The sequence below is a fragment of the Nanorana parkeri genome, unplaced genomic scaffold, assembly GCF_000935625.1.
Source record: "Nanorana parkeri isolate BGI_ZX_2015 unplaced genomic scaffold, ASM93562v1 scaffold392, whole genome shotgun sequence".
Lineage (NCBI taxonomy): Eukaryota > Metazoa > Chordata > Amphibia > Anura > Dicroglossidae > Nanorana > Nanorana parkeri.
The window spans coordinates 13,298-30,603 of NW_017306660.1; the positions used below are offsets into that span (position 1 = coordinate 13,298).

The following is a 17,306-nucleotide window of genomic DNA, read 5'->3' on the forward strand; positions in this document are numbered from 1 at the left end:
CCGTCACGCCCCCCCCCCCCCCCAATGGAGAATGGGAGACCTGCAGGCTGCATACAATGTCGCTAAGATCACTTGTATAGAACAAGCGGCGGCTTCCTCGCTGTAAACATACCTGCTTGGCCAAGGCCGGGTCTTGGTTGGCCTTGTGGGAAATCCGGCCCTGCCTTAATGCTGAACGAGAGGAAATCGAGCCATTTATTGCTAGCATTAGCCGGCGTTAGGCTTTAATTTGTTAGTCACATATGTAAAGTCTATCTAAATCTACTAGCCCATCTAACACTACTCCCCACGCAGGCTGACAATGCTGCTGTCCAAGGGTGGCTACGCTGCTCCTCCACTGAAATCTCCCCAAAGTGAGAGTAAATTCCTTCATACACAAGTTTATTTTTTGCCTCCTGTGCTCCGTTCACTTCCTTTCCAACTGATAAAACAGGAAGTGAGAGGAACTCTTTTCAAAACCGGAGCCCTCTTAGACAGTTGAACTAGGGTTGCCACCTTATCTTCCATCGAAACCTGAACACTCTAGCGACGCATCGAAAGATTTTTTGGGAGAATGATTCATGGCTTATTCATATGGCGCAACCTATTCATTTGTAATTATCATAGTTCAGACTATTTTCAGTGGGGGGCCAGTAGCCCCCATCTTAATTTTGTCTGACAGACATATTGTGTCTGGGTTTCAGCTGCCATGAAGCCCGGACGCAACATTCAAAACCCTAATCTGGACAGGTGTCCCCACTGAAAGTCCCCCCCCCCTCTATTCTTGTTCTGGTGACAATGATGACATTTTGGATTACTCATCACTTTCTGTCTTGGTGACAGTGGTCTTCAGGACAAATGGAGATACAGTGCGGGAGTGAGTGTAGCCACCCAAAGACAGGAAGTGTGATACTGTCCAGATGACCAGGTTGAAATAACAGAGAAGAAGCCTAAAAAAGACAAGTAATGCAGCCACTACGTCTGAGGAGCGTTAATAGCCAATATAGGGATATCACTTTCTGCATTAATCGATGGCTAACATGATACAATACTGTACTACTCTGATAATAATCTATCATACATGTAGCGTGCCTGGAGCATGCCTGGAATGAACAAAGGTGAATGTTCCAAGGAGATATTTAGGTCTGTGAATTGGTGTCTTTCTTAATAGCTGAAAATTCAGCGACTAATGACCGGCTACGTCTGTCAATGGGAACCTATAATAAATGTAAGCCGTGCCGAACTTATTGTAAGAATGATATATAGTGCAGAGGATGTAAGGGACCTTCTCTGTATAGGGGACGGTGACATCACCGCTGACAACCCGACTTTGTGCAGGTGGTGAAATAATGGCCTAATGAACACTTCTGCTATATCATAACCCGGCTTTTAACTGCGTTAATTGCCTCCCTTGACAGACGCCGGAGCCCCGGCCTCCTGACACGTAGAATATTATCTATTACAGGAAAACTCTGCTTCAATTGTATTCTTCATAATCCCCTTCCTGTAGATTCCAAATCTCATTCTTGGATGACTGAGCCTATTCCACCATTGTGCGGGAAGGGTCGTATTGTCAATGCTTCATTAAAAATGATCAAAGTTTGACTTATTTTATATAAATAGCTACATTCGCTTCAAACTGCATGTTTATTAATTGGCCGCACACCTTTTTAACATTATATTGTTACATTTCCTGACATTAAAGGAGAACTATGAGGTGAATGCTTTTCACTCCCCTCATAGTTCTAGCCGACCTGTGACAATGAGACTGTCACAGGTCGGCTCAGTAGATCAGGAGGTGAGCGAACACATCCCGGCGTTCGCTCACCTCTCGATCCTGTCACGGCTCTCTGCGGTGACAGGGGAGGGGCTGGATTCCCCTCTCCCCGCTCCGATCTGCCAGCGCTGACTGGCGGAATGGACGGGGGAGGGGGCGGGTACAGCTGGCTCTACCTCTAGATAGGCAGAGCCAGCTGTCACTCACGCAGCTGGGCGGATCTCGACGTCGATGTCGGGATCCACTCCGGCGTCTCAGTATACCGCGAGCTGCAGCTTGCTGTATACTGAGCCTAGGGTGACGGGAGGACGCTAGTTTGTGTCCTCCCGTTACCCTAAGCTCAGTATACTGCGAGCTACAGCTCGCGGTATACTGAGACGCCGCAGCTGAAGCGGATCCCGACAATTGTGCCGGGATCTGCCCAGCTGCGTGACTGACAGCTGGCTCTGCCTATCTAGAGGCAGAGCCAGCTGTACCCGCCCCCTCCCCCGTCCATTCCGCCAGTCAGCGCTGGCAGATCGGAGCGGGGAGAGGGGAATCCAGCCCCTCCCCTGTCACCGCAGAGAGCCGTGACAGGATCGAGAGGTGAGCGAACGCCGGGATGTGTTCGCTCACCTCCTGATCTACTGAGCCGACCTGTGACAGTCTCATTGTCACAGGTCGGCTAGAACGATGAGGTGAGTGGAAAGCACTCACCTCATAGTTCTCCTTTAAGGGGGATTCATACTTGTGTGGTGCCATGTGTGTTAGTGCAATGCAGAATGACACACCTAATGTGGGTTCCATTCGAGTGCCATTCATTCAATGCAACGCACCTGCATTTTATGATGCAATAACACGTGGCGATGCATGGTAGTATGTAGCACTGGGAGAGGGACTGACATTGACAACGACACGGGTCACGTTTTGGTTTTAGGAATGTTGGGGCGTGTTAGCAGCCCGTTCACTTTGAATGGGCTGCCTTAGTGCAATGGACATTAACGCACAACACAACCAGTACATGGACCCTTGAGTACGTGTATATGTAAAGCCAAAACCTTTGTTAGAGTACAAAAGGGTTAGAGACCTATCAGGTTTTGTTTTTTGCTTGCGCCATTTCCTTTTACTTTCTGTCCTAGAGACACTACAGGAAGTGAGAAGAAACCTCCCCTAAGTGAGGGGGAAACCTTTCTTAGACAAGATTTGTTGTCTCCTGTGTTCCATTTGGGGGGATCTACCTTCACTTCCTGTCCAACTGATAAAACAGGAAGTGAGAGGAAATCTTTTGAAAATCGGGGCCCTCTTAGACAGTTGTCAACTGAACAGGTGTCCCCACTGAAAGATCCCCCCCCCTTCTATTCTTGGTCTGGTGACAACGATGACATTTTGGATTACCCAGCACTTTCTGTCTTGGTGACAGTGGTCTTCAGGACAATTGGAGAGGGTGCATCGCCCCAGTGGTGACACAGACAGCTATAAAATCTGACGGGGTTTCTAACCCTTGGGGACAGGGGTAGGGTATTGTCACACTATAACAAGAAGTGTATGCAAACCTTTGTTTTAAAACTTTGGGACTACATTCCTTTGTCCTCATAATCCACCATCCACTCCATAGACACATTTACCTCTCCAGGGATCCAGCGCCGGGTGTCCTCACCGGCCACATAAACTTTAACAAGGACCTTCAGGGCAGGATCAGGAGGGATTATTTTCATAAAAGCTGCAGCTTATATAAGATTTTAGTGATTAAATGTTACAGCTTCTTTACGTTGGAATTGATATGTAGCATCCTTTTTTTTTTGCTGTGCTCATCAGCTTTTCCATTTTTCCTTTTAGCTGAACGGGAGAATGTACAGAAAAGAACGTTTACGCGTTGGATAAACCTGCACCTGGAAAAGGTACGACAAGATAATACTTGTGTTAAAGTGTTACTCCATGCAAACATAACAACTCACCATTTACGCCACCAATTATATCATAGGTCAGAAAAGAGCCATCAGCATTTAAAAACATTATCAAACGTTAAAGCTCTTCCCCACTTGTTATTGTCTGTGTTCACGATTGCGCCAAACAGCACAGAGCCATTCGATAGAGTCGTTCTCCATAGACAGATCATCTATAATGCAGAACAAATTATTGGGTCAGATATGTCACACCGTAGCATGGACCTTGTGGTGGTCATGGACAGTAGTCCATAAACAGTGAAAGAGGGACTGTCCAGGTGAAACATGAGTGTATACGAGGCTGAGAGGAGACACAGGTATAGCAGAGGTACACAGGTGCAAGCTGGAGGTACAAGGTCACACTTGGAGTAACTATAGGACATGGGTGCACTGGGAGACACAAGGTGCACAGGGGTTCACCTAAGCCACTGAATGACACAGGGTTTGGAGGTGGACTAGGAGTCAGTGGGTGCACTGGGGTCACTAGATGACACAAGGACTGGAGGCAATCTTGGGCTCGCTGGGTGCACCAAAGTCACTAGATGACATAGGGGCTGGAGGTGCACTTGTAGTCACTGGGTACACTGGAGTAACTAGAGGAATCAGGGAATGGAGTGCACTGGGGTCACTAGATGACATGGGGATTTGAGGCACACTCTGAGTTACTGTGCCCACTGGTTTCCGTAGATGACAAAGGGACTGGAGGCAAACCTGGAGTTATCGGGAACACTGAAGTCATTAACTGACACAGATAATGGAGGCACACTTGGAGTCAAAGAGTGCTCACAGGGATACAGGTAAATACTGCAGCAGAGGATGCTTGGCTGAAGAACACTAAGCCTTATTTCTCTTAGCAGTGTAAAGGTGGTTCCAATCATAAGAGATGTCCATGGATTGGATGTGGTGCCAATCAGGAGAGCTGTCCATGGATTGGCTGTGGTGCCAATCAGAAAACTTGACCATGGATTGGCTGTGGTGCCAATCAGTGGAGCTGTCCATGGATTGGCTGTGGTGCCAATCAGAAGACTTGTCCATGGATTGTGGTGCCAATCAGGGGAGCTTTCCATTAATTGGCTGTGGTGCCAATCAGAAGACTTGTCCATGGGTTGGCTATTGTGCCAATCAGGAGAGCTGTCCCTGGATTTGCTGTGGTGCCAATCAGGGGAGCTTTCCATGGATTGGCTGTGGTGCCAACCAGAAGACTTGTCCATGGATTGGCTGTGGTGCAAATCAGGGGAGCTTTCCATTAATTGGCTGTGGTGTCAATCAGGAGACTTGTCCATGGGTTGGCTGTGGTACCAATCAGGATACTTGTCCATGGGTTGGCTATTGTGCCAATCAGGAGAGCTGTCCCTGGATTGGCTGTGGTGCTGATCAGGAGAGCTGTCTCCTGATTGGTTGTGGTTTGGGTGAAAGTGCTGGCAGCAATGTTCCAGAGAGGAGACCCATCACTAGATCCCAGGAGAGGCGAGTGATTCATTCGGAGGGCCAGAGACACAAACTACTGCAGAGAAAGCTTTTTGTGGAGATTGTATAATATATAAGAAGTTGGTGGTGATCCGCTCAAAACTCAATGACCAATTTTGAATGAAGAAGTCCTTTTAGAGTGAAAGACAGCGGTTCCATCTCATCAAAACCTCAATTCAAGGGACTGTTTATTACACTTACCTGGAGAGATCCTCACACCGGTGGATACCTGTCACTGACAGCCGTCAGTCCCTCTCCTTATAGATTTTAGCTCCTGTAGAAGCTGTCAGAGCGAGGACAGTAATTAGATCAGACTCATATGAGACTCCGGGACTTCTGTGTGCAGGAACAAGGACGGAATAAAGACTAGACCCTCCTGTTCAACCCTGCTACCCTTTACCTGTCAAAGTGAAATCATTTGTTGGGACTTCTGCTCTTGGGAGCAACACCAGCCAAAAAAAATCCATCACTTCCCATTCGCTGCCGGGACAGAATGAGTCACCGAGCTTCCGTCTCCAATCGTACTGGGACAGATTGCGAAATCCAATTAATGATTTACAGAGGCCAAAGGAGGGGAACATTCAAGACTAACACAGAGCAAGCCGTAGAAATGTAGCTTAGTCCATATAATGACTGAACAATTGCTAAAGTTATTTTTAGACTTGACTGTGTGAATAAAGATCACTGTGGGGTCTATTTACACAAACATTACATATCTATTTGTCCAGCAAAACTTCATTCATTCTCAGCGAATAAATCGGCTATTGTGACAATGTTTTTAGGCAATTTTCTCCTCTGGTTGAATGTTTTTAGGCTATTTAGGCAGTTTGTTCTCCTGGTCAGATGTTCTTAGGCTGTTCTTTTAGGCCAGGGGTGCCCACAATTTTTTGTCTTGAGATTTACTTTTCAATTGACGAGCTTAATGAGATCTACCAACGAAAAAAAACACCTTTATTTAAAAGGTCTCTCTCTCTCTCACACGCGCTCTCCTCGCTCTCTCCCCTGTCACTTTCTCTGTTGTCTCTCTCTTGGCTGTCTCTTCTCACTCTCTCTCGCTCCCTCTCCTCTCTCTCTCCTTGCACTCTCTCTCTCCTCGCGCTCTCACCTGTCACTCTCTCTTTGCTGTCTCTTCTCTCTCCTCTGGCTGTCTCTTCTCTCTCTCCACTCTCTCTTCTCTCTTTTCTTGCTCTCTCCCCCTCTCTCTCTGCTGTCTCTCTCCTCTGGCTGTCTCTTCTCTCTCTCTCTCTCCTCTTTCTTCTCTCTTTTCTCGCTCTCTCCCCCCTCTCTCTCTCTGCTGTCTCTCTCCTCTGGCTGTCTCTTCTCACTCTCTCTCCTCTGGCTGTCTCTTCTCTCTCTCCTGGCTATCTTTCCTTACCTGTACTGCAGCAGATTCCCGGCTCTTCTCCCATGTGCGCTGTCTCCTGCAGGGATAGTGTGGCTGACGCTGCAGCCATGGAGAGCTGTCCCGCCCCTTCCCGTCTGCAGCATCTAACACATTCAGCCACACTAGCGCCGCGGGAGGGAGCTCTGGTCAGTGAGATCTACCAGTGTTTGCTTTGCGATCGACCTAATGGACACCCCTGTTTTAGGCTATATTCTTTTACGGCGAGATGTTCTTAGGGTGCTGTTTTAGTCTAATGGCACGTTGGACGTTTTTGAAGCGTTGTGTGAACAAACATCAAAGCGCGTTCTTTGGCGCACGTTCATGCAGCACAAAGGTGTGAACCCAGGCTAAGGCAGGACTGCCATCTTCTAACTTCGTGAGATGATGTAACTATGTATCCATTGCATACAGTATATCCAGGAGTGCCTGACTGCCACAAATTTCAAGCATCGCCATACACAGCAATGGCGGAGAAATCTTCCTTTGGGGATTTCCCCTCACTTTCTAAAAATCTCCTCTCACTTCCTGTTCTATCTTTCAGACAGGAAGTGAAGGGAGATCTCCCCAATGACTCACAGAATGCAAATAAGGCCTGATAGGATTATAATCTCTCCTTACTCTAAAACTATATTTAAAAAAACAGTTTTATCTTCAGATACATTTGAAGGTTATTTTTTACATTTGAGATTAGAATCGATTTTCTTGGCTTCCTGGAACTGTGTACTATGGATCATTTAACCCTTAAATTACATAGTATTTGAGGTTGAATAAAGACATTAGTCTATCAAGTCCAACCTATTAGGATCTCATTCTAGGAGTACCTGTACCCCTGTCAGTGGCGTAACTAGTGACCTCAGGGCCCCATGCAAGAATCCCATGAAGGGCCCCCCCCCCCCAAGAAGACACAAATTAGATTTTTTTTTTTTAAACAAAATTAGACAAGGGAATAAAAAAAAAAACACTGTCCTCTTTCATCTCCCCCTTCATGTCCCCAGCGACCCCATGTCACCTTCGTTGATACTTCCAGCTCCCTGTCTCGGTCTCCCCCTTCGTGTACGCAGCACTCGGCACTCGGCGGCAGTTCTGTGTGATGAGGGGGCGGGGATTACACCGCTCCCTCTCATTGGCTGCTGCCCGGCTGGATGATGCTTCACGCTGCGCCCGGAACAAGATGAGGGGAGCAGCGTGAAGCATGTAGGGCCCAGGACGGGAGGAAGAGGTCCCGGGACTGGTAATCAGCGGTCACCAGTGGCCCCTTCCTCCTGTCCTGGGCCCCCTCCAAGTGGCCGAACTCCAGGGCCCGGTCGCGGCCGCGACCTCTGCGACCCTAGTAGTTCCGCCACTGACCCCTGTATATTACGGTCCCTTAAGAAATCGTCCAAAAGTTTCTTGAACAATTCCACATTATTTGCTGAAATCACCGCCTGTGGCAGAGAGTTCCGGACCCTAACTGATCTTCCTCATCCAGAAAGTATTTAAACTTGCACTTGTTGCTTTGAAAGCTTCCTGCGGTGCTCAGGTAATGGAATAAATAAAAGCTCGGCGTTCCAGACCCCCGAGGCCGGAGTCCTGCAGGCCTGGACTGTGTCACTTACTGGCGAGCTGCCGATTGCTTCTTCTCGGGTCATTTTCTAGGCTTCCTAAATAACTGACAATTGGCGTTGTGTCGCCCGCAGCGCAATTCACCCCAGACAGTAATCAATGGCACTGGGGGCATACATGACCTCCTCTGTCTGCGGGGTGACGTGTATCAGACGTGTGCTGCAGAATAAATCTCTGCTCACATCATACTCGCACCACGCCTGTGCCAACATACATGAGATACACGGGTGACAAAGCACCTTTGTTCTGGCTTCAATCTGGTGACTGGAGTTCACCTCTTTTTAATTTTCTACCTTCAGATATGTGCTGTGTATTGTCCTATGTTTAGTATAGCTTATTGTGGATGTGAACCCTAACTGGGCCACCTCTAGTCTGCTAAAGCACTGTGTATCATAAACAATTATTATTATCATTTGTATTTATTTTATATTTAATTAATATTTGTATTTATTTATTTTATTATTATTGTTATTACATTTTTATTATCAATGTATTTATTGATTTATTAATGTATTTATTTAGGCCTTGTTCACACCAAATGCAGAGCAGATCCAGTCAGGTTTCTGCACACGCACGCTAGTCTTTTAGACACGTTCTTGACGCATTTTTGATGTGTTCTGGCCTCTTTTTGGTTTAAAAAAAATTTTTACATTTTTTTTTAAAGTTTAAAATGGGCTTTCAGTGTGTTCCAGGCATTTGCATGCGTTTTTGATGCGGTTTTGATGCGTTCCAGAGCAGATCCAGAGCAGGTAAAATAGGGCCTGCTGCAGTTTTTTCACCTGCTCTGGATCTGCTCTGCAACTGCACGCTGCGATGTGAACTGGAGCAAAAAATACCATTGGAATACATTGGACGCAGTTTTGATCCGTTCTGCAACTGATCTGCTCTGCGCTTGGTGTGAACAAGGCCTTAGTCATTTTATTTGGTTATTTATTTATTTATTTTGTTTTCCACTTTTTCATCCTTTGTTGCATCTGCTGATCTGTTGCCTCTTCTTTGCATCCACTTCCAGTCTATATGCACGACATGGATGGCTGCGTAGCACTTGTTAGAGTGGGCTTCCTGATGGTGACAACAGTGCACCATGCCTGTGTAATGCGTGTTAAAAATGATCAATTGTCATACCCACGAGGAGCCAGTGAGACAGAGAGTCAACATAAATGCGGGACAGGGACATTGCCATCCTACAACAGGAAGCGCCTGAACAAGGACCGGTTACGGCAGCATCAAAAGGGATTATTTTAATGAAAGTTGCAGATTTTAAAATGTTGAAAATGAATGAAGTTATGTTAAAGGATAATTCCACCTTTTATAGCATGTTTGGTGTTACCCCCATATTAGGGTATTACATGGAACATGGTGTGACGTACGCCCGGCCCAAACCCGCTGTACGTCAATCACACATGTGACTATACACAGTGCTGAACCGAGCATGGGCGTCACAAGGACGTGGTGATACCACTCTCAACCTGCACAGAGATTCCCAGCTCGCAGGACACAATCTCAGGCCAGCAGACTGAGAGCGATCGTCACCAGGGTTGGGGTAACTCCGCAGTTAACCCTTTACCCACCAAACGTTCGCGGCCACTATGTGTTTTTTAAAGGAAACACAGACTGTGCCCAGCAAATGCTGAGACAATTTAAAACACTTAAAAGGAGAACTATGAGGTGAGTGCTTTTCACTCACCTCATAGTTCTAGCCGACCTGTGACAATGAGACTGTCACAGGTCGGCTCAGTAGATCGGGAGGTGAGCGAACATATACCGGCGTTCGCTCACCTCTCAATCCTGTCACGGCTCTCTGCCGTGACAGGGGAGGGGCTGGATTCCCCTCTCCCCGCTCCGATCCTCCAGCGCTGATTGGCGGAACAGACAGGGGAGGGGGCGGGTACAGCTGGCTCTGCCTTTAGATAGGCAGTGCCAGCTGTCAGTCACGCAGCTGGGCAGATGCCGGCACAATTGTCGGGATCCGCTTCAGCTGCGGCGTCTCAGTATACCGCGAGCTACAGCTTCAAGCAAGCGTTCAGCAGATGATGTCCAGAGATTAAAGGGGAACTCTTCTGCGATGTTAAGACTTCTTGATGTTACTCGAGTTCTTTTCTGGATGTTTTGCAACAAAAGCCCTTCTAATAGTTCCTTGACAGCATATTTTATCAGCCCTTGAGGGGGGTGTCACGGAGCCGGCCCCTAGGGCAGGGCTGGGGATGGAAAGCAGGAGGAGGATGAATCTTTATTTTACACTATCATCGCCCAATTCCAAATTATGAAATGGAGCCCGATATTGTAACTCAGGTTTATGACTTTTGGGTGAATGTGGGGTCACCTGGGTCATTACCTCTACCAGACCTGCTTGTTTAGGTTAACTCATCCACTGGTAATAGATGTTATAGAAGCTATAAAAGGCTTAAAGAGTTATTTGGGACTCACTTGTGCTGAGGCAATAAAGATCACAGCCAGATAAGTCCCATCTGTCAGCATGGCAGAGAGACTCATAAATCTCAATAGACCAAAAAGAACAAAAGTGAGGGCGCAGAGCTAAGAAGGTATTACGAACCTGGTCTGGGAGACTGGATGGTTGAGGAGGCTTCCCTTGCACCTCGTGTCTAAAAGCCTTTGAGGATGGTGACAGAGGCCAGGCAGACACCGAGTGGCACGAGTGCCAGTAGTTATGAAACCGTGCAAGTAGAAGGGTAATCCAGAATTCAAAGTCGAGGCAAGCCGAGGTCAAAATCCAGGAGGTCAGTTGGAGTACCGAAGGAAGAGGCAGAAGAATGATTAAAAAAGTCCAGGGTCAAAAAGGCAGTTGGCAGTCAAGGCAGGTAGTGGAGGCAGGAACGGGTCAAAATCCAGGCAACGGCAATCTAATAATTCAAGACAGGAAACAGGAGACACAACACAGACAGGAGCTGATAAGACAATCCAGCAAGTAAGTGACAGGCTGGCTTGGTAAATAGGGAAGTGAACTAATCAATTATGTCACTTCCTGTGCGCCTTTGGCACATTTTTCTTAGAATACGCTCCATCTGCGCATCACTTCCTGTGCGCCTTTGGCACATTTTTCTTAGAACACGCTCCATCTGCGCATCACTTCCTGTGCGCCATCCTGCGCGTCTTTCTGTGGGAAGTGGTCGTTGTGCGCATGCGCGTATTCTTCTGCCTAGCGGTACTTGGCGCATGCGTGGAACGTGCATGGTGCTTACAGAAGGGTTATCTGACTGGGCTGAACATTGCAAGGGGAACGACAAAAAAGGACGTTTTTGTCAGATAACCCTTCTTAGCTCTGCGCCCTCACTTTTGTTCTTTTTGGTCTTCACAAACACAGGCACTCCTCCTGTCCTCTAGGACTGCAGGCTAGTCAGGGACACATACTTCCCAGGCAATTCCCACATACCATCCGAGAGCGCTGTTTGTACAGTCGTCATAAATCTCAATGGAACATAAGCGTGGTGGCATCACTGCACTTGTAGTTCATTAATAACTTAATCCACCCCCATAACCAAAGGTCCGTACCCAGTGGCGGGTGCGGAGAGTGCGGCCCACACCCGGGTGACACCATTGGAGAGGTGACACCAAAATGACTGACATGACCCACTCTGAAAAGTCAGACACTCGGCGATGGGCCGAGAGCCCGGTAGTTGCACCAGAGAGGTGGGGACCCGGCGGCATACCTTATCCCGCCGGGTGAACGTCCCTTTCCTCTCTCTGCCGGCGTCCATCAGCAAGATGGCCGGTGGAAGGTATCACCAAGATGGCCATTATTATGCATGTGCGTCAGGACGTCGTGCGCAATTACGTCACGGTGGGGTGTCACCTAGTACCCACTCCAGGTGACACCCGGCCTCGGGACGCCCCTGCCCGTACCTCCGTATGGACCTGGGTCTGCAGGAGCCTGAGCATTGCATCCGACATCCACTAATGATGGTTGCAATGCTTTGCAGGCTCCAATGCAAAAAAATTATAACTGCATTTTTTTCTTTTCGTTATATGGGTGCATTGATTGATTGATTGATTGATTGATTTTGCAAAGAGTGGAATATGACTTTAAAATATTAGAGTTTTAATTAGATTTTATTCTCTCTGCTGGACCTCTATGGACCCCTCTCACCAAAGATAATGAATTCTGATAACTGTATGCGGCTCTTACAAATATATAATCATAGTATTATGTATTCGAATTACTTATAGATTAAAACAAACAGAGCTCAAGGCAGATATTGGAAAAACACAAATGAATGTAGCCGTGCATAGATGAATTAAAATGTAGTTTTAAATTCAACTAGGGCAAGTTCCTGACTTGCTATCAGTCCCTTATAATTCTCTGTACAGTAGAAGTAAAACTGGGAGAGGGAGAAAGAAAGGGCCAATCAGGTGTGCTGCATGCAAACATCCTGACATGGAGTATGCTGATAGGAAGAGAAAACAAAGGAATGAGATGTTGTTCTTTTATTGTCCAGTCAAAGGCTGGGGGGTGGGGTAGTGACCTGTCTGTTTGTTTAACTACAGTAGAAAATAACTCAGGTCATTTGTTTTGCTGTCTGGCAGGGCTATGTAAAACTCAGGGATGGACAGATAGAATTATAGGTGTGGAGGATTGGTTATAGGAGTTGGGAGGTAGGTGTATAGGATTGGTTAGAGGAGTTGGGAGGAAGGGGTGGAGGATTGGTTAGAGGAGTTGGGAGGAAGGGGTGGAGGATTGGTTAGAGGAGTTGGGAGGAAGGGGTGGAGGATTGGTTAGAGGAGTTGGGAGGAAGGGGTGGAGGATTGGTTAGAGGAGTTGGGAGGAAGGGGTGGAGGATTGGTTAGAGGAGTTGGGAGGAAGGGGTGGAGGATTGGTTAGAGGAGTTGGGAGGAAGGGGTGGAGGATTGGTTAGAGGAGTTGGGAGGAAGGGGTGGAGGATTGGTTAGAGGAGTTGGGAGGAAGGGGTGGAGGATTGGTTAGAGGAGTTGGGAGGAAGGGGTGGAGGATTGGTTAGAGGAGTTGGGAGGAAGGGGTGGAGGATTGGTTAGAGGAGTTGGGAGGAAGGGGTGGAGGATTGGTTAGAGGAGTTGGGAGGAAGGGGTGGAGGATTGGTTAGAGGAGTTGGGAGGAAGGGGTGGAGGATTGGTTAGAGGAGTTGGGAGGAAGGGGTGGAGGATTGGTTAGAGGAGTTGGGAGGAAGGGGTGGAGGATTGGTTAGAGGAGTTGGGAGGAAGGGGTGGAGGATTGGTTAGAGGAGTTGGGAGGAAGGGGTGGAGGATTGGTTAGAGGAGTTGGGAGGAAGGGGTGGAGGATTGGTTAGAGGAGTTGGGAGGAAGGGGTGGAGGATTGGTTAGAGGAGTTGGGAGGAAGGGGTGGAGGATTGGTTAGAGGAGTTGGGAGGAAGGGGTGGAGGATTGGTTAGAGGAGTTGGGAGGAAGGGGTGGAGGATTGGTTAGAGGAGTTGGGAGGAAGGGGTGGAGGATTGGTTAGAGGAGTTGGGAGGAAGGGGTGGAGGATTGGTTAGAGGAGTTGGGAGGAAGGGGTGGAGGATTGGTTAGAGGAGTTGGGAGGAAGGGGTGGAGGATTGGTTAGAGGAGTTGGGAGGAAGGGGTGGAGGATTGGTTAGAGGAGTTGGGAGGAAGGGGTGGAGGATTGGTTAGAGGAGTTGGGAGGAAGGGGTGGAGGATTGGTTAGAGGAGTTGGGAGGAAGGGGTGGAGGATTGGTTAGAGGAGTTGGGAGGAAGGGGTGGAGGATTGGTTAGAGGAGTTGGGAGGAAGGGGTGGAGGATTGGTTAGAGGAGTTGGGAGGAAGGGGTGGAGGATTGGTTAGAGGAGTTGGGAGGAAGGGGTGGAGGATTGGTTAGAGGAGTTGGGAGGAAGGGGTGGAGGATTGGTTAGAGGAGTTGGGAGGAAGGGGTGGAGGATTGGTTAGAGGAGTTGGGAGGAAGGGGTGGAGGATTGGTTAGAGGAGTTGGGAGGAAGGGGTGGAGGATTGGTTAGAGGAGTTGGGAGGAAGGGGTGGAGGATTGGTTAGAGGAGTTGGGAGGAAGGGGTGGAGGATTGGTTAGAGGAGTTGGGAGGAAGGGGTGGAGGATTGGTTAGAGGAGTTGGGAGGAAGGGGTGGAGGATTGGTTAGAGGAGTTGGGAGGAAGGGGTGGAGGATTGGTTAGAGGAGTTGGGAGGAAGGGGTGGAGGATTGGTTAGAGGAGTTGGGAGGAAGGGGTGGAGGATTGGTTAGAGGAGTTGGGAGGAAGGGGTGGAGGATTGGTTAGAGGAGTTGGGAGGAAGGGGTGGAGGATTGGTTAGAGGAGTTGGGAGGAAGGGGTGGAGGATTGGTTAGAGGAGTTGGGAGGAAGGTGTGGGGGATTGGTTAGAGGAGTTGGGAGGTAGGTGTGGAGGAGGGGTTATAGGAGTTGGGAGGTAGGTGTGGAGGATTGGTTATAGGAGTTGGGAGGTAGGTGTGGAGGATTGGTTATAGGAGTTGGGAGGTAAGTGTGGAGGATTGGTTATAGGAGTTAGGAGGTAGGTGTGGAGGAGGGATTATAGAAGTTGTGGGGGTAGATGTTGAGGATTCATTCTGAATGTCACCCCAATGCACTCTGCCAACGGACGTGTGTCATGCTGCGCTACCAAAAATGCTACATACAGGATTTGTGATCTGTTGTGGTGCATTGGGCAATCTATTGAAATGAACAGGCTGCCCTAATATAGCGCAGTGGTCCATGTTGAAGTGAATGAGCCCTAAATGTAAGTTCTTTTCCTTTTTTTTTAGGCCAATTACACATCAATACCCAGCCTTATCCTTCACTTTGCAATATTATCATCAGTCTTGTTACACGTCCCCTCCTCTGTGTTGGTTCATTGGTTAGCACGGTAATAATACTCTGTCACCCTTGTGTGTCTTTATAGCGCAACCCACCAATGGAAGTTAAAGATTTGTTTGTGGATATTCAAGACGGTAGAATCCTGATGGCTCTCTTGGAGGTCCTAACAGGGCAGAACCTGGTAAGTCAATTTTTGGTTTGCTGGTGGGGTTGGGGCTCACCTGGGTTGCTTAATGCACTTTAAAAAATATCCTAAAGCTGCCACAAAGCCATTGAAAGCATCTTTCTTGAAAGTAGTGCATGCAGATATATACATAGCTAAAAAAAAATCCACAGATGTGAATAATCTGTGTTTTCATGGATTGCAAAAAAGTGCAGGATTTTTTTTTGGTGCACTGTGTTGCATTGACAGCCCATTCAAGTCCACTGGGGGTGGGGGTTGTTTCTGCCAATGGAATGTTGGACTGCTCTAATACTGGTGATTTTTTTGTGCCCGGAGTTGGGCTTTAAAAACCTTCACAGCTCATCAATTCAGAGTTAACTGTACACGAAGACCGTAGTATTACTTCTCTCACACCAGCATGTGCACGGATTAGACATGTGCGATTCGTTTAGTTACGAATCGAAATTCGTACGAATTTTCCTGAAATTCGTACATTCGGCAGCATACGAAATCCGAATGGCAGTTTCCGAATTATATCCGAAATACGAAATTCCGTTAACGAATTTAGGATCCGAATTTCTTTGAAACAGGAACTAATATTACCCCTGTAAAAGTGTAAATGAGGTTGAACAACATGACAAGATTTTTTTTTTAATCCGAAATACGGATCCGCTGCTGCTGAGAGTTGCATTACAATACACAGGCAGGAAATACGAAATTCTGTTGACGTATTTTCGTTCCGTTACGAACATTCGCTATATTGAAGGTAAAAAGCAAAGTACATTTATATTGGAGTTGATGGTATTTTTTTTTAAAGTCCGTAATACGAAATTCGGATACGGAATCCGTTAACGGAATTCGTATTTCGGATACAAAAACAACTACCACATCGACTCCAATATATTAACAAAGGTATTTTTGCTTTTTAACTTCATCATAACGAATGTTCGTAAAGTTACCAAAATGTGCCGAAACTAACGAAAATCCGTATTTCGTACGAATCCAAATTGAGTTTCGGACACGAATTACGAAATACGAAATAATGGATATTACGAAACACAACTAAACTGAACAAATTTTTTGACGGCGCACAAGTCTAGCACGGATACCTGATACGTTCTGCACCATTGCCATTTGCGTATGCATCCTAGGTTCACGTATATATCCATAAGTGCAGGGGTGGAGGGGGACTTTACAATATTTAATCAGGAGGATCAAAGAATGATCATTTAGGAATTTTCCTGATTTGATAACTACTAGTGATCAGTACTGGAGGGAGCACGGAGCAGCATCTTCACCAGGTATTTTAGCCCTTTTGTTACTATGTATTTATCCACCCAGCGAGGCTCATAAAACAATCATGGTTGATATCTGTATACAGGTCCCCTTTGCACCTTGTATCCGTTGCTGGAGCAGCTTCCTAACAAAGCCTTTCCTGTTTGTATTGTCAGCTCCACGAGTACAAATCGTCAACTCATCGCATATTCCGGCTGAATAACATTGCCAAGGCGCTGAAGTTTCTAGAAGACAGTAATGTAAGTGCCTTTGTCCATGTAGTTGTCTGTCTCGTGTGTGTGTTTCGTTTCCCCTCTCGGGTGCTGCAGGGTACTCAGGCACATGATAGAGGTCTGTGTGCGAATCTCATAGTAGTGTTTATATCCTTCAAGTAATTATTTGGCACATTCCTTATAATTAATTCTCCGTGTGTCAAATATTTGGTGCAGATTCAATAGTTTTATCTGGTCCACAGTGTGTAGGGAAAGGGATCCTTGAAGATGTAGTTCTGGGGGTGCATTTGTGTTAATAGGAACTGAGCTGGCAGAAGCTGCTCATGAAAGGATATTACCAGCTTGTAACAATGTCATAGGCAGTATTAAGTGTAGTTTCTAGAAGGTAAAAGTAAAAATAATGCTAAGGATCAGCCGAAGCTTCAGGTGGGTCCTTCAGCTCCTCTGTGAATATTCCCCTTAGAAAGAATCGTAGGGTGAAATGCTCTACAAATTGTTTATAAATAGACCCTTACAGTATGTGCCCTGAGAAAGAACATGGCTGCCTTGACCTGTTCATCTGAGTTGCCTGGCTGTCATGCTGATCCTCTGTCTTCAATACTGAGTACCGCCAGGCAGGTAGTATTCTCAGGAGGAGTTCAGCGATGACGGCCTTCGTACTCCCCTCAGCGCGTGTGTCCTTCAACGACAGCTGTCAGTCCGTTGTGCAGAATGCGGATTA

General features: G+C 47.2%; 1 protein-coding gene across 1 annotated transcript in view; it reads left to right on the top strand.

Annotated features, from left to right (window-relative positions):
• Positions 1 to 17,306, top strand: part of CLMN (calmin) — a 32,518-nt gene that overhangs the window by 398 nt on the left and 14,814 nt on the right. The window contains exons 2-4 of the mRNA XM_018559387.1: positions 3,572 to 3,633; positions 15,000 to 15,095; positions 16,529 to 16,612. Coding sequence (XP_018414889.1) covers positions 3,572 to 3,633; positions 15,000 to 15,095; positions 16,529 to 16,612 — 242 coding nt within the window. The remainder of the gene's footprint in view (positions 1 to 3,571; positions 3,634 to 14,999; positions 15,096 to 16,528; positions 16,613 to 17,306) is intronic.